Source organism: Lissotriton vulgaris, chromosome 3_1 (genome assembly GCF_964263255.1).
Source record: "Lissotriton vulgaris chromosome 3_1, aLisVul1.2, whole genome shotgun sequence".
NCBI classification, from domain to species: Eukaryota; Metazoa; Chordata; class Amphibia; order Caudata; family Salamandridae; genus Lissotriton; species Lissotriton vulgaris.
The window spans coordinates 9,732,459-9,755,510 of NC_141689.1; the positions used below are offsets into that span (position 1 = coordinate 9,732,459).

Below are 23,052 nucleotides of genomic sequence, written 5' to 3' on the forward strand. Positions count from 1 at the left end.
TGAAGTTTGCCTTTGTTGGGCGTGAAGGAGCAATCCATAGGGAACAAACAAATGTTTGCTATTTACTTGAAGAATTTTTCATGTTATCTGGATAATTTGGTGAAATTATACTTCAAAGCCCTAATGAAGCTCAAATTTTAACTGAACGAAACGCGTTGTCTGGATGTTGTGCATGGATGTGAAGAATTGGAATCGAATAAAGAAAGAATAAAAAGGAACACCGGTCCTCACGTCTACTCTCATTTGTTGTGGATAAGAAGCTTCATGGTGCACCATTCCAAAACTCAAAATGTCTGTTCTGCGTTGCACCAAACAACGGCAGGTGCAGGAATTGTTGTGCACATTTGTATAGAACAACAAGCATTTGCAATGCAATTGTATTGTATTGTCATTTATATAGCGCGGTTGCTGCCCAATGGGCGTCCAAGCGCTGAAGCATAAGACAGAACTGAATATGACGGAAGGGTTTAGGATAGGTCTCGCATCACTGAGCTATTGGCGTAGCATTATTTGCAACACCAATAGCTCAAACTTTCAGAAATGTGAGACCTAGTGCATTGAAAGTGCTTGTTTTAGATGCTCTTTTCCCAGACAATTTTTCTTTCAGTGCACATCCAAACAACAGGATACATTTTATGTGCTTTTTCTAAAATGGATGGTGTGTTTTTTCCTTTTATGTAAATATGAGCCAAGTAGATCATAATTTCTTGTAACGATTAGTTAATCTTGAAAAATCTGTGCTTGCAGACAGGGCTTGAAGTGGGCCGGGTTCTGCCGGTGCTCAGCACCAGCAGTTCTTAAAAGCAGGTGCTGAGACGGGGCCCTATCGGGCGCACTATTTTTACCTTCAGGGTGGGAAATGTGGGGGAAAAAAGCTTAACTCTGCAATAGTAGCATCCGTCACTGCTTTTGATGTAACTTCAAAGAGACTCATGTTTCAGTTTTATACACTGCAAACAATTTACGTTCCACCAGGACATGTTCATGTTTTGAATCACAGGATGTTGAGGGACAGGAGGCTCGAACCACGGCAGCTCAAGCGTGACGCCACAACCTCACCCGCAAGAACGGAAGCATTTCAAAATTATATACGACAAAGTCATAGTTGTTGCTTACTTGTCTAATACAATTTACAACCATTCACAAAGCCAGCAGCCCCGGCTTGTTGTAGGTGTAATGTTACTTGTTATGTTACATATCCGGATGAATGGGCAGACGCAGCGAGACACCAGTGGGGCAGCACGCTATGCTAGGTACAGGTTATTAGCTGAAGTGTTTTATGACACACCCTTACTTACATCTGCCACACCCCTATGAGAGACCCCCCCCCCCCCCCCACTTAAAGCCCTGCTTGTGGAGTTGTATGGAAAGGCCACGTGCTAACAGTGCTTGAAAACAGCACAAAGCATTGTCTTTACACGCAAAACCCTTGCTGTGAGATAAAGGACTAAGGGAGAGGGTGGCTGCTTTGTGGAGGATGCACAGAAGAGACTCTACTCCTGCTCAACTTCCCCTACTAAAGACTCATTCATATGTTATCCTACCGCTGTGCCAAATTGGGACAGAGGAGGAGAGAAAGAGAGAGCGAGAGGAACCACATACCGCGCAAATAAAGTGTCTTAAAATTATAATGGCCATTGAAATGCCCTCATCAATGGCAGCCACAAACCCACAAAGGAAGTAAAGGGTGCAGTACCAGGGGGTGTTACTAGGTGTCGCTGTGGAGTAGTAGACAGACCTCTTTAGCCACATAAGGTACTGCACCCTTAATCCAATTATTAAAAAAAGATGACAGCTGAGCATCTTTCCATGTGTTCGTAGTGGGAGAGAGATTTTTGTTAGCTTGCGTTTTAATAAAGCACCATTGTTGAAAATGAGCAAACACTGGAGAAGAGAGACAGAAAGAGAGAGAGAGAGAGAGAGAGAGAGAGGGAGAGAGAGAGAGAGGGAAAGGGGAAGAGAGAAAGAGAGAGAGACACACACACAGAGGGAGATAGAGAGAGAGAGAGAGAGAGAGAGAGAAGGGAGGAGAGGAGAGAGAGAGGAGTTAGAGAGCAAGAGAGAGAGAAACAGAGGGAGATAGAGAGGGAGACAGAGAAAGCGAATAAGAGACAGAGCAAGAGAGACACAAAGGGAGATAGAGAGAGACAGGGAGCGAGAGAGAGAGACAGAGAGGGGAGAGAGATAGAGGGGAGAGAGGCAGAGGGATAGAGAGAGAGAGACAGAGAGGGGAGAGAGAGACAGAGCAAGGTGGAGGGAGAGAGCAAGGGGAGAGAGAGATAAGAGAGAGAGAGAGGAGAGAGATAGAGGGGATAGAGAGAGAGAGGGAGACAGAGAGGGAGACAGGGGGAGAGAGAGAAGGAGAGAGATGGAGAGAGAGGGAGAGAGAAAGAGATTGAGAGAGAGTGAGAGGGACAGAGAGAGGGGAGAGAGACAGTGAGACAGAGAGAGAGAGGGAGAAAGTGTATACTCAAGTCCCTCGTGGGGGTGGACTGTGACCTCCCACTCCATCCTGTGTGCTGTGGTCCATCCTGTAGGGCCCCGCCCCTGTGTCCTGTACCCTGGGACACTGACCAGCCGCCCCCTCGATGCTTGGTTTGTACGGGAGCCTGTGGACGGCGCTATGGAAGGTCAGGGTGCCGGATACGTCTGTATACCACCCCATGCCTCATTAATCCCCGCCAGACACCCCGTCGCTTCATCTCACTCTTGCAGTTTACTCTCTTTATCTCTGTTTTTCCATCCTGTTCTTCTACCTACTTTCTCCCATCAATAGGTTTCTCTCTCTTGCTCTGGATCAAAGTTTATTGAGAAAGATACTGTAGCAGTGAGAGCCAGTGGGCACCACCTCCAGCCACCGGCTCAAATTAAGCACTGAACAACCGGATACCCAGGTATCTGCAAACTTTAAACGTTATTTCAGCTGTAAGCCATAAAGGCACATGGAATAAAACATACATAACCCATGTGGCATTTACAGTATCAATGTACAAACTTCTGTCCAATAGAATAACCAAAAACGCAATCTACGACTCCTTGCTATGAGGCGGGCTCCCACAGCGCAAGGTTTGATGCAATTTGTCTGGGAGCACCTGGTACCTCCCTAGACTTGAAATAATTGTTGACATAATTGCAGATGTAGCTATCCTGAAGCCAAGCGAGCGTGGCTTTCGGGGCAATAAAATTGGTTAATCACCTGTGTAATGCTGTTAGCGATCTAGACGATGCACGCACACGCACCCCTACATCCGCAGGCCAGGCGTGGCCTGCCGGGCCAAATAAAAGGGGGACGTGCGCTCATGCACGTCACTTCCGACAGTCACGGTGTCTGGGGCTTCATTCGTTGGTGCTGCGCGATACACCCCTGCGCAGGCGACTGTGAGCAACTAAGGTCTGACTACGGCCACACAGCCACCAACATTACATTGGCGATGAGCGGAGGGGGCCCAACCCTCGCCCGTATACCAGAGACTCTACGGAGCTGTCTGCTCCTGTACGCAGCGCCCGCCACGTATGCCCTGGCTGCGGCATCTACATCGTTGGAGCCGGCGCGCTCCTTTGCTCCTCACCCCTTGCTCGGACCTGGTTCGCTCTCCCCTGCTGCCTGAGGGAGGTGCGCGAGACGCAGCTGGCCGCCACCGCAACTTTGGCTCCGCTAACGGCGACTGGTTGCCGTTCACCACGCATCTCGCGTGGTCCGTGTTTCGGCCGCACCCCGCTATTCCTCACGCATCTCGCGGGTGCGGCGGGAAAACGCCCAGCCGTTTCACACGCATCTCGCGTGCAACGCGTTTCTCGGCCTGCTGAGGCCTGGAGAGCCCTACGTCCTGCTGGAGGGGCAGCTGCTGGAGTACCGGAGGCCCGGCAGAGGATCCCGGAGGGGCCACTACTCACCTACCTCTGGCTGACCACGAGTCACGTGGTACTGGTGAGGAACGTCGCACTAACGCCGCGAGGATGTCGAATTGGAGGAGAAGAGAGGGGACGCCCTGGAAAGGTACGCGCGCTGACGCTGCTTGTGAGGGGGCATCCCGAACAAGGGACATACTATCACCACCCGCTGTGAATTCTCCACCATGGGGGAATGCGATGCACCAGCGCCCGTCATCAACATTCCCTTCCAGCACGCTGCTGCCGGGGTACTGCCACCATTCAGCGAGGCGATAGACCCGTCCACGGCCTCGCCACAATGGAAAATCTGGCTTGAAAGACTAGAGAACTACTTCGTGGTCACGAGGGAAACAAATGAAGCCGTGAAAAGGTCATTACTACTCCACTACGCAGGGGATGAGATCTTTAGACTTTTCAAACACCTCCCCAACACGGGCGCAGCCGACAGCTACGTTGCCGCTGTTGCCGCCCTCAACGGCCATTTTGATTCCCAGTTGAATGTGGACTTTGAGGTATTCAAGTTGGGGCAAGCACGCCAACGGGACGGAGAATCAATGGATCAGTTCCACACCCGCGTCAGGGAACTAGCCAGCTCCACCGATGAGGATCAACCGAGGGCCATAAGAAGACAACTTATTCAAGGGTGTCGGGACAAGACGCTGAGAGGTCAAATCCTACGCAAACCAGGGATCTCACTAGAACACATCCTCATCCTGGCCAGATCCCACAAGCTCTCAGACGTTAGAGCGACAGCCATGGAACAGGCCTTACACAAAGCCCCCGTTAAGACAGAAGCCATCAAAGTGGAACGCGCAGACGCGGTGCGGCCTCGACCACGTGGGCAGACACAGAAAGGATACCGGAGAAACTCACCTCAAGCTCGTTGTGGCTACTGCGGCCTGAACCCCATGCAGCCAAAGACTGTCCGGCCCAAGGACAAACATGTGCGAACTGTGGGATCCCAAACCACTTCGCGTCAGTCTGCCGAAGGAAAACTCAATCTAAGAATCCCAAGAAGTCATGGACACCCACAAAAGCTGTCCGCCAGCTGTCGCTAACCGACCCGCCCAAGGAGAAGCCAGAGAAACACTTACCCACGATCTACGATGACTCGGACTCGGAAGATGAGGAGGCATACGTCATCTCCTTCGCCCGGGAACTTAAGCAAAGACGACGGCCACAACCGACATGCGTGATGCAAATGGGACAAATCGAGGTGAAGGCCATCATTGACACGGGTGCCACCGTCAATGTCATGGGGCTGCAACAATTCAACAAACTACGACCACGACCCGAAGTTCTACGGTCCAAAACAAGAATCTTTGCCTATGGAGCAGACACACCGCTACCTCTCAAGGGAAAAATCATCATACCCATCCGAGCAGATGAGTCAGAAATAATGGCTACAGTCCACATAATTGACCGGGAAGCCGACACCCTGCTAAGCAGCCACACTGCAGAGGACTTAAAACTGATAGCATTTGCTAACCGTATCCGAGCCCACCAGGTGGATGAACTGCTGGAACGCTTTCCTGAATTATTCAAAGGCCTAGGTTGTATAAAGTGCGACCCCATCAAACTCCATATTGATAAATCTGTCACCCCCACAGCCCTACGCTACCGCCGGATACCGTTCCACCTCCGCCCGCTGGTGGAGAAGGAATTGGAAAAACTTGAGAACCTTGGTGTCATCGAAAAGGTAACGGGACCCACCCCGTGGGTTTCGCCTATGGTCATCGTTGAGAAACCCAAGCAACCAGGCGAAATTCGCCTGTGTATTGACATGCAGTTGCCAAACACCGCCATCCGGAGGGAAAGGCACCTAACGCCCACGATGGACGACATAGTGGCTGATGTAAATGGATCGAGATGGTTCACGAAAATCGATCTCAATGCTGGATATCATCAATTACCCCTTGCAGAGGAGAGCCGTTTTATCACCACATTCAGTACTCATCTTGGCCTCCGGCGATACAAACGCCTTAACTTCGGGATATCCTCGGCTGCTGAGGTGTTCCAAAATACAATCAGAGAACTCCTGTCTGGATTGCCGGGGGTAATCAATGTCAGTGACGACATTTTAATCCATTCTGCCACCGCGTCCGAACATTACAAACACCTTTGAGATGTCCTGAAGAGGCTGAGCACATATGGAGCGACACTCCACAAAGATAAATGCCAATTCTTTCAATCCTCAATTGAGTTCTTCGGTTACGTTTTTAACCAGGAAGGAATTCAAATCGATCCGAGGAAGTCCAAGTCCATCAAGGATGCCCCAGCGCCAAAATCACCAACGGAGGTGAGAAGCTTCCTCTGGATGGCCACATACTGTGGCCGGTTCATACCAGGCCTAGCCACCCGCAGTGAACCCCTACGAGCGCTAACTAAAACGGACGCCAAGTGGCAGTGGGGCCGAAAGAAAACAAGCCTTCCAGGGAATTAAGGATGCTCTCCTGGAGAATGCAACACTATCCTACTTCGACCCTGCCAAACGGACCGAGGTGATTGTTGACGCCAGCCCGGTGGGTCTGGGAGCGGTCCTGACCCAGGAGCATGAGCCCAGCCAATGAACAGCACTAGCTTTTGCCAGTAAGGCGTTGACCCCAACCGAGACCAGGTACGCCCAAATCGAGCGAGAGGCTCTTGCAATTAAGTGGGCCTGCAGTCACTTCCACCTATACCTACAAGGCCACTCGTTCGTCATGGTCACAGGCCACCAGCCATTAGTACCTCTTTTCAAAGGAACTGCCCCACACCCACCACCACGCATTGAAAGATGGGTGATTCAGCTTCAATCGTATGGAATGGAGGTAGTCTATCGACCAGGGGCCAAAAATCCTGCTGATTACCTATCGTGCCACACGATACCACAAGAGCCGGTGCCCGCAGATGACGACTGCGAGGAGTACGCGCAATGAGTAGCCCTCACCTCGTGTCCCCAGTGCATGACGATTGCCGAAATCAAGGAAGCAGCCACTGAGGATAACATCTATACGAGATCACTACAAGCCGTTCAGGAAGGGTCCTGGGCCAACTACCTACACCCTCCCCACACCTGGACCGCAGCAGACAAAGAGGCCCTCACGAAGATCTGGCATGTCCGACATAAACTCAGCGCCACGGAAGAAGGTGTGCTGTTAAGGGGATCACGCCTGGTGATACCACAGAGCCTCAGGTACCGAGCCACGCAACTTGCTCACGGCGGCCATCAGGGTGCTACAAAAATGAAGGCACGCATGCGGGAGAAGGTGTGGTTCCCTGAACTGGAAGCCATGGTGGAGGACTATGTGAAAAGCTGCATGTCCTGCCAACTGACGAGTGACCCCGAGAGGCCGGCACCCATAATCACGGAAGAAGCATGCACGACCCCCTGGGCCAAAGTCAGCCTAGACTTCGGGAGCTTCCTGGGAGAAGGACACACTTTGGTGGCGATCGATTCATACTCAAAGTACCCACTAGTCGAAAAAGTCAACTCCACGGCCTTCACACACGTGGGGCCGGCACTAGAGAAGATGTTCTCAATGTTCGGTTACCCTGAAGAAATACGGAGCGACAACAGACCACCATTCCAGGGAGCGGAGTTCGCCACGTTCCTAAAGACCCGGGGCATCACGCACCGACGCATCACACCTCAGTGGCCACAAGCCAACGGGGAAGCAGAAAGATTTATGCGGACCCTCAATAAGATATTCAGGATCGCAGTGGTAGAGCAAGCCGATCCTGAACAGAGACTTCATGACTTCCTACGGGAATTTCAAGGAACCCCTCACTGCACCACCCAGAGGAGCCCTTGGACCCTCATGTTCCAAGGCCAACGCAGAGATCTCCTTCCCATCGCACCGGGGCCAGTGCCGGACCTGAATCACATGGAAGATACCCAAGAACGAAGACGACAAAACAATCAGAGAGCGAGCCGGCGCCGTAGAGCTACACCAAGGCAACTGTGCCAGGGAGCTCAAGTAGTCATACGAAATAGACGACCTGGGGGAAAATTCCAGACCCCCTATGAACCAGGCCAATAGACTGTAACAGCCATGAAAGGTACCATGGTGACCGCCAGAAAGGAAGGAGAGGAAGTATCGAGGAACACCACCTGGTTTAAGGTGATATCCCCGGGGCCGAGATCAAATCCAGAAACCACGAATGGAAACAGTGGGTCTCCGAGAGCCATGACACACGAGGAGGAGGACAATCCATCGGCAGGAACCAGCGAAGCGACACCTGAGCCAGGGTGCGGGTCACCAGCTACGTCAACCCCTCGAAGGGACACACCCCGGCCCATGGAGCAGGGCAGAGGTAACATTCCGAGATACAACCTGCGTCCCAACCCACCCCCAAGTCAGAAGTTAAAGGACTACGCCTGTCAGCTGAGACCCTGAAGCTGCCACCAAGGGACACGCAAGTACAGAGCTGCATGTTTGGAACTTTATGTCTCAATGTGCCAAATGTTTGGACATTGTTGAAAAGTTTGCATAGTTGGATAGGGATGTAATGCTGTTAGCGCTCTAGACGATGCACGCACACGCGCCCCTACATCCGCAGGCCAGGCGTGGCCTGCGGGGCCAAATAAAAGGAGGACGTGCGCTCGTGCACGTCACTTCGGACAGTCACGGTGTCTGGCGCTTCATTCGTTGGTGCTGCGCGATACACCCCTGCGCAGGCGACTGTGAGCAACTAAGGTCTGACTACGGCCACACAGCCACCAACATTACAACCTGCTAACAGGTTCAAAAGAATATAATACCTCTCAAATTGATCCTGTTATACAAGGAGTATTAGCCTCCCTGTCCTTCAATGTTTGTACAGCCGCCATGTTACTGTTCGCCACTATACAAGTTTCTCTTGAGGGGGACTCAACGTGTACCTTATTCCCACACACTCCTCAGAAAACGAGAAAGAGCAAAGATTGAAACCTTAATGTGTCGTATCTCAGAATCCTGAGTGCTTCCTTATGTTCCCGAATGCCCAAGACACCAGAATGCCAAGACACCCAGATATCTGTAAACGCGCCCGTTGCTGTGAGAGATTAAGATAATCTCCAATTCACACAAGGTTTGAGAACGGCTACGTGTTTGTTTCTTACAATAAACTCTACTTTCAGATCATGGAAGGAGAAAGGAAGGCTTCAAACAGATGCAGAAAAGTGAAGAGTTTCGACTCAGAAGCTTGTCAAAGCCATTTAGGGAACATGAAGCAGGCGAGGGCCACTGGGCCCCAACTGTGAGGACACAGGCTGTTTGCGTCTGATGGCGTGAGGTCTGTCCTTCTGCTGCTCTCCAGCCTTGACCGATACATCTGTTTCAGCACTCATCTCTCAGTGGGAGCAGGGTGGGCCTCTGATGGCAACACAGCCAAGCACTGGTCAACGCGCTGGCTTCAATCACAGACGGCCAAGCCTCAACAATCATGGTACGAGTCTCTGCGGTGCCCACCTGGAGCTGCCCCGGGGAGATCACAGACACCGGCAACTGCCCCAGACAAACTGCAGCCCACAGACACCTTGAACCGCCTCAGACAGACCGCAGCACACAGACACCTGGAACTGCCCAGGAAAGACCGCAGCCCACAGACACCTGGAACTGCCCAGGAAAGACCGCAGCCCACAGACACCTGGAACTGCCCTGGGGACATCGCAGTCCACAGACACCTGGAACCGCCCCGGAGAGACCGCAGCCCACAGACACCTGGAACGACCCCAGACAGACCGCAGCCCCCAGACACCTGGAATCACCAAGACAGACCACAGCCCCCAGACACCTGGAACCAGGCCAGACAGACACCTGGAACCGCCCCGGGGACATCGCAGCCCACAGACACCTGGAAACACCCCAGACAGACCGCAGCCCCCAGACACCTGGAACTGCCCCGGGGACATCGCAGTCCACAGACACCTGGAACCACCCCAGACAGACCGCAGCCCCCAGACACCTGGAATCACCAAGACAGACCACAGCCCCCAGACACCTGGAACCAGACCAGACAGACACCTGGAACCGCCCCGGGGACATCGCAGTCCACAGACACCTGGAACTGCCCCGGGGACATCGCAGTCCACAGACACCTGGAACCGCCCCAGACAGACAGCAGCCCACAGACACCTGGAATCACCAAGACAGACCACAGCCCCCAGACCCCTGGAACCAGGCCAGACAGACACCTGGAACCGCCCCGGGGACATCGCAGCCCACAGACACCTGGAAACACCCCAGACAGACCGCAGCCCCCAGACACCTGGAACTGCCCCGGGGACATCGCAGTCCACAGACACCTGGAACCACCCCAGACAGACCGCAGCCCCCAGACACCTGGAATCACCAAGACAGACCACAGCCCCCAGACACCTGGAACCAGACCAGACAGACACCTGGAACCGCCCCGGGGACATCGCAGTCCACAGACACCTGGAACTGCCCCGGGGACATCGCAGTCCACAGACACCTGGAAACACCCCAGACAGACCGCAGCCCCCAGACACCTGGAACTGCCCCGGGGACATCACAGTCCACAGACACCTGGAACCGCCCCAGACAGACCACAGCCCCCAGACCCCTGGAACCAGGCAAGACAGACACCTGGAACCGCCCCAGGGACATCGCAGTCCACAGACACCTGGAACCACCCCAGACAGACAGTAGCCCACAGACACCGGGTACTGCCCCGGGGATATCGCAGTCCACAGACAACTGGAACCACCCCAGACAGACAGTAGCCCACAGACACCGGGTACTGCCCCGGGGATATCGCAGTCGACAAACACCTGGAACCACCCCAGACAGACAGTAGCCCACAGACAACGGGTACTGCCCCGGGGATATCGCAGTCCACAGACACCTGGAACCACCCCAGACAGACAGTAGCCCACAGACACCGGGTACTGCCCCGGGGATATCGCAGTCCACAGACACCTGGAACCGCCCCGGAGAGACCCACAGACACAGGGTCCTCAGTTCACTCTCCTCAGTCTTCTTCTTCTGGATGCCACACAGACACTCAGGACACTCCAAATGCATTGTTGGCAGATTTCTGCCATCCTCGGCAGGGATACAGCCCTTCCGACGAGAGGTCAGACCTCAGGGAGGCTGGCCGTCACTGACTGCACAGCAGTCCTCGGAGTCATCTACAGAGCATTCCCCTCTCTGGCTGCAGAGAACTTGAGACTGTAACAGCAAGCGGGGTAGTGGGGTTCCACTTTTATAGACTAAAATCAGATAGGATATATGGATCCACTATCTGCAACTTCAGACCTGGTGTGGGGTGATTCTCTTTTCAAATGGCCTTTCCAGGCAGCTCTCCAGGAACAAACGTTGTGTAGAAGGACAGTCTCCAGCCTGGAGTAACCACAACAGTGGGGAAAAACAAGGTCTGAAGTGTCTGCACTTGGCTGTCTTCAGCCAAATGAAAGTAATCAGGGAAAGACAAAAAGGAGCCCCTCACCTAAAGACTCTGAACAGAGCTTGAAGCTGGGAGGAGGCGGCTTGGATGGATCTTGAGATAGGAAGGACCCCATCTCTGGGAGGAACTAAGACATGGAGGAGGCGCTGGGGGCAAATCTTGAGACCAAGGATTATACTCTTTGGAAGGATACTGAGGAAAGGAGGAGTCTCTCGGCAGGTCCTGCGGCCATGGAGGAGACCCTCTGGAAGGACACTGAGGAAAGGAGGAGTCTCTCGGGCAGGTCCTGCGGCCATGGAGGGGACCCTCTTGGAAGGATACTGAGGAAAGGAGGAGTCTCGGGCAGGTCCTGCGGCCATGGAGGAGACTCTTTGGAAGGATACTGAGGAAAGGAGGAGTCTCTCGGGCAGGTCCTGCGGCCATGGAGGAGACCCTCTTGGAAGGACACTGAGGAAAGGAGGAGTCTCTCGGGCAGGTCCTGCGGCCATGGAGGAGACCCTCTTGGAAGGACACTGAGGAAAGGAGGAGTCTCTCGGGCAGGTCCTGCGGCCATGGAGGAGACCCTCTTGGAAGGACACTGAGGAAAGGAGGAGTCTCTAGGCAGGTCCTGCGGCCACGGAGGAGACCCTCTTGGAAGGACACTGAGGAAAGGAGGAGTCTCTCGGGCAGGTCCTGCGGCCATGGAGGAGACCCTCTTGGAAGGACACTGAGGAAAGGAGGAGTCTCTCGGGCAGGTCCTGCGGCCATGGAGGAGACCCTCTTGGAAGGACACTGAGGAAAGGAGGAGTCTCTAGGCAGGTCCTGCGGCCATGGAGGGGACCCTCTTGGAAGGACACTGAGGAAAGGAGGAGTCTCTCGGGCAAGTCCTGCGGCCATGGAGGGGACCCTCTTGGAAGGACACTGAGGAAAGGAGGAGTCTCTAGGCAGGTCCTGCGGCCATAGAGGAGACCCTCTTGGAAGGACACTGAGGAAAGGAGGAGTCTCTCGGGCAGGTCCTGCGGCCATGGAGGAGACCCTCTTGGAAGGACACTGAGGAAAGGAGGAGTCTCTAGGCAGGTCCTGCGGCCACGGAGGAGACCCTCTTGGAAGGACACTGAGGAAAGGAGGAGTCTCTCTGGCAGGTCCTGCGGCCATGGAGGAGACCCTCTTGGAAGGACACTGAGGAAAGGAGGAGTCTCTCGGGCAGGTCCTGCGGCCATGGAGGAGACCCTCTTGGAAGGACACTGAGGAAAGGAGGAGTCTCTAGGCAGGTCCTGCGGCCACGGAGGAGACCCTCTTGGAAGGACACTGAGGAAAGGAGGAGTCTCTCGGGCAGGTCCTGCGGCCATGGAGGAGACCCTCTTGGAAGGACACTGAGGAAAGGAGGAGTCTCTCGGGCAGGTCCTGCGGCCATGGAGGAGACCCTCTTGGAAGGACACTGAGGAAAGGAGGAGTCTCTAGGCAGGTCCTGCGGCCATGGAGGGGACCGTCTTGGAAGGACACTGAGGAAAGGAGGAGTCTCTCGGGCAGGTCCTGCGGCCATGGAGGGGACCCTCTTGGAAGGACACTGAGGAAAGGAGGAGTCTCTAGGCAGGTCCTGCGGCCATGGAGGAGACCCTCTTGGAAGGACACTGAGGAAAGGAGGAGTCTCTAGGCAGGTCCTGCGGCCATGGAGGGGACCCTCTTGGAAGGATACTGAGGAAAGGAGGAGTCTCTCGGCAGGTCCTGCGGCCATGGAGGAGACCCTCTGGAAGGACACTGAGGAAAGGAGGAGTCTCTCGGGCAGGTCCTGCGGCCATGGGGGGGACCCTCTTGGAAGGATACTGAGGAAAGGAGGAGTCTCTCGGGCAGGTCCTACGGCCATGGAGGGGACCCTCTTGGAAGGACACTGAGGAAAGGAGGAGTCTCTCGGCAGGTCCTGCGGCCATGGAGGAGACCCTCTGGAAGGACACTGAGGAAAGGAGGAGTCTCTCGGGCAGGTCCTGCGGCCATGGAGGAGACTCTTTGGAAGGATACTGAGGAAAGGAGGAGTCTCTCGGGCAGGTCCTGCGGCCATGGAGGGGACCCTCTTGGAAGGACACTGAGGAAAGGAGGAGTCTCTCGGCAGGTCCTGCGGCCATGGAGGAGACCCTCTTGGAAGGACACTGAGGAAAGGAGGAGTCTCTAGGCAGGTCCTGCGGCCATGGAGGAGACCCTCTTGGAAGGACACTGAGGAAAGGAGGAGTCTCTAGGCAGGTCCTGCGGCCATGGAGGGGACCCTCTTGGAAGGACACTGAGGAAAGGAGGAGTCTCTAGGCAGGTCCTGCGGCCATGGAGGGGACCCTCTTGGAAGGACACTGAGGAAAGGAGGAGTCTCTCGGCAGGTCCTGCGGCCATGAAGGAGACCCTCTTGGAAGGACACTGAGGAAAGGAGGAGTCTCTAGGCAGGTCCTGCGGCCATGGAGGAGACCCTCTTGGAAGGACACTGAGGAAAGGAGGAGTCTCTCGGGCAGGTCCTGCGGCCACGGAGGAGACCCTCTTGGAAGGACACTGAGGAAAGGAGGAGTCTCTCGGGCAGGTCCTGCGGCCATGGAGGGGACCCTCTTGGAAGGACACTGAGGAAAGGAGGAGTCTCTCGGGCAGGTCCTGCGGCCATGGAGGGGACCCTCTTGGAAGGATACTGAGGAAAGGAGGAGTCTCTAGGCAGGTCCTGCGGCCATGGAGGGGACCCTCTTGGAAGGACACTGAGGAAAGGAGGAGTCTCTCGGCAGGTCCTGCGGCCATGGAGGAGACCCTCTTGGAAGGACACTGAGGAAAGGAGGAGTCTCTAGGCAGGTCCTGCGGCCATGGAGGAGACCCTCTTGGAAGGACACTGAGGAAAGGAGGAGTCTCTCGGCAGGTCCTGCGGCCATGGAGGAGACCCTCTTGGAAGGACACTGAGGAAAGGAGGAGTCTCTCGGGCAGGTCCTGCGGCCACGGAGGAGACCCTCTTGGAAGGACACTGAGGAAAGGAGGAGTCTCTAGGCAGGTCCTGCGGCCATGGAGGAGACCCTCTTGGAAGGACACTGAGGAAAGGAGGAGTCTCTCGGGCAGGTCCTGCGGCCATGGAGGAGACCCTCTTGGAAGGACACTGAGGAAAGGAGGAGTCTCTAGGCAGGTCCTGCCGCCATGGAAGAGACCCTCTTGGAAGGACACTGAGGAAAGGAGGAGTCTCTCGGGCAGGTCCTGCGGCCATGAAGGAGACCCTCTTGGAAGGACACTGAGGAAAGGAGGAGTCTCTCGGGCAGGTCCTGCGGCCATGGAGGAGACTCTTTGGAAGGATACTGAGGAAAGGAGGAGTCTCTCGGGCAGGTCCTGCGGCCACGGAGGAGACCCTCTTGGAAGGACACTGAGGAAAGGAGGAGTCTCTCGGGCAGGTCCTGCGGCCACGGAGGAGACCCTCTTGGAAGGACACTGAGGAAAGGAGGAGTCTCTCGGGCAGGTCCTGCGGCCATGGAGGAGACCCTCTTGAATAATACTAAAACATGGAAGAGGCGCTTGGCGCTGATCTTGAGACTAGGGAAAAGTTTCTCAGGACAGATTTTATGCGGAGGAGAAATCTCTCAGGATGGATCTTAATGGAAGGGGATTTCGGGAGGAGGCTGACGGGTGGATCCTGAGGCTGGGATCAGGGACAAGGCTCTCGGGATAGTTCTTGATGCTGGGAAGGAGGTTTGGTGGGGTAGAAGCTGCTTGGATGGACATTGAGACAGGAAGAAGGCTCTCTGCTGAGACCTGGAGGCTGGGAGGACATTGTCCCCATGGATCAGGAGGCATGCAGGAGGCACCGTGGACAGACCTGGGGTCTGTGAATGTTTGGGAGCAGTCTTGAGGCTGGAATGATCCTTATGAAGGGGAGGCGGCTCTCTGGACAGGCCTTGAAGAGCTCTGGCAGAGGAGCAGCTGTCACAATCAGGATGGTTAGTCAGGGGTACAGCGATTCGACAATATGTGTAGTCAATGGTCTCAGGAATATTATAAATGCAAAATAGCGCCCTAGTAGGCACACGTTCGCGACACATACGATACGAGATCTAGATGTCTAGGAAGGGGTCAGATAGAACCTTCGGCAGAGCTGAGCCAGCATGTGGGGTGCCCATATAAACCATCTCTGAACAGAGCCAGGTGGCCCCGTAGAGAGCAGGACATGGAGGCTGGGGGTGGAGGGGACACCTTCAGCGTCCTCGTTAAAGTGAAGCCAAAGGAACAGGAATGTCCGCGGTCTGATGAGCCCCCCGGGGGAGGGTCACAGACCGCCAAAGACATTTCCTTTCTTCGCCACCATTTATCAAGAATTTCTAGCACTTTCAGTGCTAATCAGAGCAGTATTTCAGTATTTTGGTCAAAACCCAAGCAATGAAAATAAACCATGAACAGATTTCGAACCACTGGGAATCAAGCCCTGGGTCTGTGGTCAAGTTGAGTGGCTGTGAAGGTGACAAATTACACATAATGTATCTAAACAAGATCAGGGGCGGTCTACACAGGGGGCTTTCGACTCCCCCAGGACTGACTCTGGAGTCCAGAAAGCACCCAAATGGCTGGTAGATCACCCAGAAACTGCCCGCCCACTACCAAGAACAGGAACAACAGACAAGGCCTAGAAAGGATTAACTGTCCAGCACCGGACACGGAAGTGGTCAATGCCGCAAAGACAGTCGGAGTGTGACTTCCCCAGCCCCCTAGTAGAGGCCCAGAGAGTTGCTCATTGATAAAGATTTTTAAACCAACAGAATAAAGTCATTTCCCCCTTACCTGCACACAGAGGAGTCCTTTGGCAGCCAAGGCATCCTCTCCACTTCCATTGGCAAAATGACGGTACTGGGCCGTCAGGATGGCGTATCGGCTGGCCAGGAAGAGCCCGCTGTTAAAGAACTTGAAGTCTGAACAGCCAAGAGGGCCGTAGACTCCTACATCGTAAAGTATGTGCTCGTAGACTGGGCTGAGGAGAGCCGAGAGCCTGTTGGCCGCCCTTTTGTCAAACACTTCCTGAAGGCAGACGAAATCTGCCCCTGCGGGCACGAGTGGGCTGATATCACAGCGAACGGCACCTCTGTTGGCATCTCCACTGCACCATCCCTCTGGCCCTGCATGGTTCACAGTAGAATTGGCAGAATCCTCAGAGTCCAGGCAGGCGTTGCTATAAGACAGAGCCCTGGGCTCGCCAATGTTCTCCTCGAGATGGTTTCGTTCATGCATGGTTTCTTCTTCCCTGGAGAAGCCCACATCCCCCGCAAGATGCTGCTCCTCCAGGTCAATGGCGATGACCACTGGGTCGACCGGTTGGGTGTCTTCTCCCACTCCCCTTGCGTCACCTCCATTCGATGGCGAGTCCGGCCCCCTCCATGGTGGGTCTGGGGAGGTGTTTATGGCGCCGTACTGCGGGGTGCCCACCATGCCCTGGTTCAGAATGCCCTCTTTAGGAGAGTGAGAGCTGGTCTGTGCCTGCTCCCTGGTGACCCCTTGCACGATGCTTTTGCCTATCACAGCCGACCTCCTCTGCGTGTGGCACAAGTTACTGAACCTGGCCAGGCCATCAGGCAGAAGGCAGAGATTGGCACTCACAAAGATGAACGGCCGGCCCTTCTCTGGCACAGACCACTCCTTTGGGGCATCCTGGGGCTGGTTGTATCTGTAACTGAAAGGCCTGCGGACAGCCTGCAGGGGAAGCCAGAAGATGAAGCCGACCAGGGCAATGGGCATGGAGAGGACAAGGAGCACAAGAAAGCCTGTTGTGCCCAACACGGCTGGCAGTGGATGGAGAGAGCATTGCCGGCTCTTCCGCCGCTTCTTCTCTAAGGTGGTCTCCTTGAAGGAGGAGAGGAAGCGCTCCAGGAACCAGTAGCATGGGAAAATGAGGGCCCAGGACACACCGTGCAAGCCATGGAGGCATCCGTTGGGGAACGGAGACTGCCGAAGGACCATGGTTGCAACCAGAAGTGGCCGACACTGGTCAGGTGGCCGGGCAACCTTCATGCGGCGCGCTGGATGCCAAGAGCGGCTACTGGCTTCCTCCAGGAGGACAAGGTTTCCAGTTCAGTGACCGGTCTGGGCCTGCATGCCGTCGGAGGAGGTGGAGCAAAGTCACTCTGCAGGTTCCTGAGGATTCAAAGAGCTGGTCTGAAGTGGCGGTCATCCCTCGTCATCCTTTTCAAGTGGAGACTCTGAAAGAAGACCAGAAGACAGCACATGAGACAATGATCTGTTGGCATGAAGAGAGCAGCATCAACGGAAGAGGAACAAACATAGCAAGGTGTGACCTGGGCCGCTCAGAGATCTTGTTTTACAAGCACCAAGGGGCCTCAGTGGGACCCCAGACATGCACCAAACATCAGCTTGAGAACCCTCTGGTAGAATGCCACGCTCAGATCCTGAACACTCATCCTATTCAGAGACACCCTATGGCACACACAGGGTCAAGAAAGTGGAGAGATAGTCACGTCATTTCTCGGATGCTGCTGGAACGGAGAATGAATCTAAACATGCAAGCATTCATCCTGCAGATCCAGGGTGCACATCAGAAGACCTCTGATCACCAATGGAATTACTCGCTTAGGTTCTCATCTTGAAGGCCAGGGACTGAACAAACTTGTTGAGCGCCTTCAAGTCCAGAACAATTCTGAAACCTCCCGTGGACCTTGCCACAAGAAAGATGATGGAATAGAAACCCTTGTCCCCCTCCCTCTGAGGGACTTCCAGGATTGCTTCCTTCTGCAGAAAAGAGAGGATTCCCCGACCAGAGCCAACCTCTTCTCCTTCTGGAAGGCCACGTACTCAGAGAGACTCCTGAAGAATGATGTCTTTCCACAAATTCCATGTTGTACCCATCTCTCAGGATGGGCAACATCCAGGCATCTGAGGTAGAAGCCTCCCCGGCCTGGAGAAACTACGGGTTCTGACCATATAGTCAGGAACAAGGTTTTGAACAAGACTTGGCATTTTTGTCCCTTCCCCTATCAGCCTGAAACCTCACTTGAGAACATGGATATTGCCTAAGAGAAGGCCGGCGGAAGGGGGACTTCACAGGCTGCTTATCAGAAGAAGCCAGTCTCAAGGAGGAGGAAGTCTTCTTTTCTTTAAACAACTTGTGGAATTTATCCTCCCACTCCGCCCCAAACAGCTGATTACCCTGGAATGGTCGCCTGAGAGCAGATGCCTTCTGGGCTGGGACAGTAAGCCAGTCTTTGAGTACCACGTAACAACGGGCCACTGCTCACGACATCAAAGAGACATCAGCTCAGTATCCACCTGACGTTCGATTCGCTCCAACAAACCCGAACAACCAGATGCATCGTCTAGAGACCCTGTTGTGTTGTAGTATTCTTAGTATTCTTGGTTAGGAATGTGGGGTAGATTCTTAGAATAGGAACGTGTATGTGGGGTTCCGGGGGGGGACAGTTGATGAGGGAATGGAGACATGTCATCGTCTGTGGATGTTAAGCAGAGTTGCCAATAAAGTGCATAGTAATGAATCTGGAGTAAGAGCCATCATTACAATTTTGGCGACGAGGATGGGATAACTCTGCGTGGACCCACGGAGTTGTATGAAGAAACCGGAAATAAAATGAAGAGAAACGGAGGACGAGGACAATTGAAAAGAGAAACGGAGGAGTTAAATTGACAAAATACGGAGGTGAGAGAAACGAATCTGTTCCTGGAGTACAAAATAAAATTGCAGACTGTTTAAGTAGAATGCCCTTACCGATTAAAGAAGTACCTAGAAGTGAGTGGGATGAATATCAAATTGCTGTAGTGGAGGAAGAGTTCGAGGAATTGATTGGAGAAAAAGAATGGCTTGAACATTATGGAAAAGATGAGTTGATGGAGAAAGTAAAAGAGAAGGTTTTAGAAGGTTGGGGTGGAAGGAAACCAGATGTAGAAGAAGGAAGAAGTTTTTGGGAAGTAAGAAGGGAGTTGAGTGTAGAGTCAGGATTTGTTTTCAGAGGAGGAAAGGTTATACCACCGAGAACTCTGAGGAAAAGAATAGTAGATTTATGTCATGAAGGGCATTTTGGTATTGTTAGGACAAAAAAAAAAATAAGAGTTAAGAGCTCATATTGGTGGCCAGGTGTAGATATTGAGGTGGAAAGAGTGGTGAGGGAGTGCAAGGAATGTGCTGATTCAGATAAAAGCTTGACGACGTTAAAGCCACCGTTGTCACCTGCAAGATGTACTGAAATGGTTTGGGATTTGATTGCAATTGATTTTGTTGGTCCAGTCCAGAACAAGTATGGCGAGGGTAAGCTTATTATAGTTTTAATAGACTACTTTAGCAAATGGGTTGAATTAGAAATTGGCAAAAAAGCTGATGCAGAGACAGTGATCGATTTTCTTAATGGTGTATTTTTGAGAGAAGGGCTGCCTAAAAGAATTATCAGTGAGAATGGAACACATTTTACAGCAGTAAAGGTAGAAGATTTTTTTTAAAGGAATGGCATAACACATGCGTTGACGTCTGTATATCATCCCTCTGGTAATGGAGCTGTAGAGCGGTTTAATCGCGTCATTAAAGGGACAATACAAATTGCATGTGAGAATAAGAAGAATTGGGAAGTTGAACTTAAAAAAATGTTGTGGAGCTATCGTCTCACACCTTCTCTCACTGGTTTGAGTCCATTTGTGATGATGAGAGGTAGAGAACCGATCACAAGGGACAATACTGGTTGGATGGTTGGATGGATAGTACGAAACATATTGAATGGTCACCAGGAAAAGTTAAGGAGAATATCATAAAAGCACAACAAGTGTACAAAAGGAACTATGATAAGAAGAATGGGACAAGGGTGGAAGAACTTGTAGTAGGAGATTGGGTAAAAACAAAGAAGTGGGGAAAAGTGGCTAAGGGTGAAAGTGTTTTTTCCAAGCCTTGTAGAGTTGTGGAATGTCTAAAAAACTCGGCTAGACTTAGTGATGGTCGGGTATGGCATACGAGTCGTATAGCTAAGTGTAAAAAATGTAAAAAAAAGCAGAGGAGGAGGATGTTGGGGAAGCTACAGCTATGTTCGGGGAATGGTTGTGGGAGGATGAAGTGGAAGATGAGGTAAGAATTGAAGAAGATAATTGCACAGAAAATGAAGAGTTGTGTGAACAAACTTGTACAGATACAATGAGATTGGGAAGATTTGGAAGAGTCATTCATACTCCTCACAGACTTAAAGATTATATGTTACTTTTTTTTTTTTTTCTTCTTCCCGTTGTGTTGTATATAGTTTTCCTTGGTTTATTATTATTGTAAAGGGGGAAGATGTGTTGTGTTGTAGTATTCTTAGTATTTTTAGTTAGGAATGTGCGGTAGATTCTTAGAATAGGAACGTGCATGTGGGGCTCCAGGGGGGGACAGTTGATGAGGGAACGGAGACATGTTGTCATCGTCAGTGGATGTTAAGCAGAGTCGCCAATAAAAAGCATAGTAATGAATCTGGAGTAAGAGCCATCATAACAGACCCGTACAATGTGTCGATGTCAGAGACCAGAGACTGGGCCGCATAAGTGCCATATATCCCAGGCCACAGAGGGTGGGTGTGTTGTGATGTCATTGTTGGAGTGTTGTCACAGTGTTCCATGCCCTGTGAGAGTGGGGTGTGCTGTGAGGTCATTGTCTCAGTGTTCCTTGCCCTTTCAGGGTGGGATTGTGTTGTAATTCTTGGAGTGTTCCATGTCTGGGGAGGTTGACGTAACAGGGAGACAGGCTGAGCCAAGTCCCATCTGTGTCCCTGGTGTTTTGGTGTTTTGTTGTACTTATGGACTTGTAAGTGAGCTGGTAATTTTTCATCCTCGAATGACACATCTATGATAACCACAACATATTCAATAGCGTCCACGCCTTCCCCCTCCTCAGTATCTGCCAGCGGCACACGCGACAAGAAACACGCTCTGAACTATTTACCTCCAGACAGATCTTTAACCACAAAATGATATTCTTGCAATTTGGGAATCAGCCTGGTGTTACATTTTCTCTTTCATGTTTTTTACACTGTACCTTTAAGCTTTTGTTATTTTTCTTTGAGTGTTCTGTAGAACACTTCTGGCTTCTAGACATCAGGTCAGTTACTCTGTTCCTGTATGCCAAGAAGCTGCATTCTCTGTGGCTGTGCTGCTTACATTAAATCTTCCTTAAAACCTCAAGCTGTTCCTGTGGATTTTAGAACACCTGGTCAATCCACTGAGGTTGAGAACCAAAGGTTGTGGTCTGAATGCAACTGCAGATTGTAACACCACACACGCATTTGGCACTTTTGCACTGCCCACACACACACTAGTGCTTCACGCTCTATGGTGCTGTAATGACTCTCACTTTGCTTCAGTGATCTTGATGCAAAAGCCTCCGCATGTTCCCTTCCTGACACACACTGCCTCAGTACTGCTACGAGCCCGTGTAAGCTGGCGTCAACCAGAATTATGGAAGTGCTGTCAGCATGAAATGCACTCATAGCCAGTTGTTATGTTGTGTAATACACCTTTAACTGTAAATTGATACTTGTATAGCGCACTACTCACCCGCATGGGTCTCAAGGCGCTTGTACGAATACCGCTGTGGAACCCGTCCTGCTTTCCTTGTGAGGCGTCCACTCCTGGGCACCCCCAGGGTGAAGGCCAGGCATCCTTAGCGTTGTGGGGGCAGTTGTGGAGATTAAGCAAGCTATTGCCCAGAGTTGCAGAGTGGGACTCTATGATTAGAATAGGCACTGAGGCGAGAATTATCAGGTCCATGGAATTTTGAGCCCAAGACCCGCCGAGGCGGGGAATTGAACCCTGGTCCCAGGCTAGACCTCTGCATCAGGGTCTGCCGATCTAACCATTGAGCCACACTTCTCCACTGTGTTCATTCCATATCCACATTCCTTAGAACACTGTATTGCTTATGTATTCCAATGTATTTCAGTTGATGCTGACTGCTTACCTGTCAGGCTGCGTACCTGCTCTTCTCCGGATTAAATATACTTGAACCTATTCTGAGTGTTTACTTTCAACAAGTGCCGATGATCGGGATTTTTTTTTATCAATACCTCAAGACCGCATTATTTTTTTTATTGGTCTTATGGATTTATGAGCAGAGACGACGTTTGGTAGTGTTCTGATGGCGCATTGGGGACAACTACTAAGGACGAGGAGCTAATTGCGGTGAGCGAGTCTTTTATGCAAGAATTTATGGATTTTTGTCACCTAGCACCGAGATTTTATCAGCTAATGCTGTGGCGCTCGAGATCTCACTGTTTGTCCTCTTTGAATAAAACACTGGATGCGTGAAGATCTTCCATGCTGGCTCTCGAGACGCTTTCCTCGCTCGCAAGTTCTCCCCCGAGGCTTCTCCCTATTCCTACCTATGTCAGACTTTCTTTGTGAACGTGGTGCGTCACGTGACGCACGGCAGCCATTTTGAATTGGGCAGGCCTACTCGAACTCCGTGAATCTACACGAAGGATTTTCTGCCACCGATTTTAACATTTACTGACCCGTTTTGAAAAGCGGTTGAAGGTACTGTTTATAATTGTATTAAGCTGTTATACTGGAACTACTCTAACATTTTTCTTGGATTTTGACACTTTTCTGGATTTGAATCGTACTGGTGGTGAAGATTGGACAGTGTAAAAAGGACATCTTCATTTAGTTCTGTGTTGTTCATCCTACTGATACACTGAACAATTCCACCGCAAGCATCTTTATTAGCAGCACTGTTATTTATTTTGATTTCGACAAGCATCATTAATGACAGCATTATTCTTTCAACATGAGTCAACAAACCTTTTCTTTAAGTAACCCCCAAGATTTATG

The 23,052-nt window shown here is 52.2% G+C and overlaps 1 protein-coding gene across 1 annotated transcript in view; it reads right to left on the reverse strand.

Annotated features, from left to right (window-relative positions):
- LOC147725813 (sphingomyelin phosphodiesterase 5-like) overlaps positions 1 to 23,052 on the reverse strand; it is a 112,706-nt gene that overhangs the window by 62,858 nt on the left and 26,796 nt on the right. Inside the window, exon 2 of the mRNA XM_086959991.1 lies at positions 16,036 to 17,444. Coding sequence (XP_086816117.1) covers positions 16,036 to 17,256 — 1,221 coding nt within the window. The 5' untranslated portion in view covers positions 17,257 to 17,444. The remainder of the gene's footprint in view (positions 1 to 16,035; positions 17,445 to 23,052) is intronic.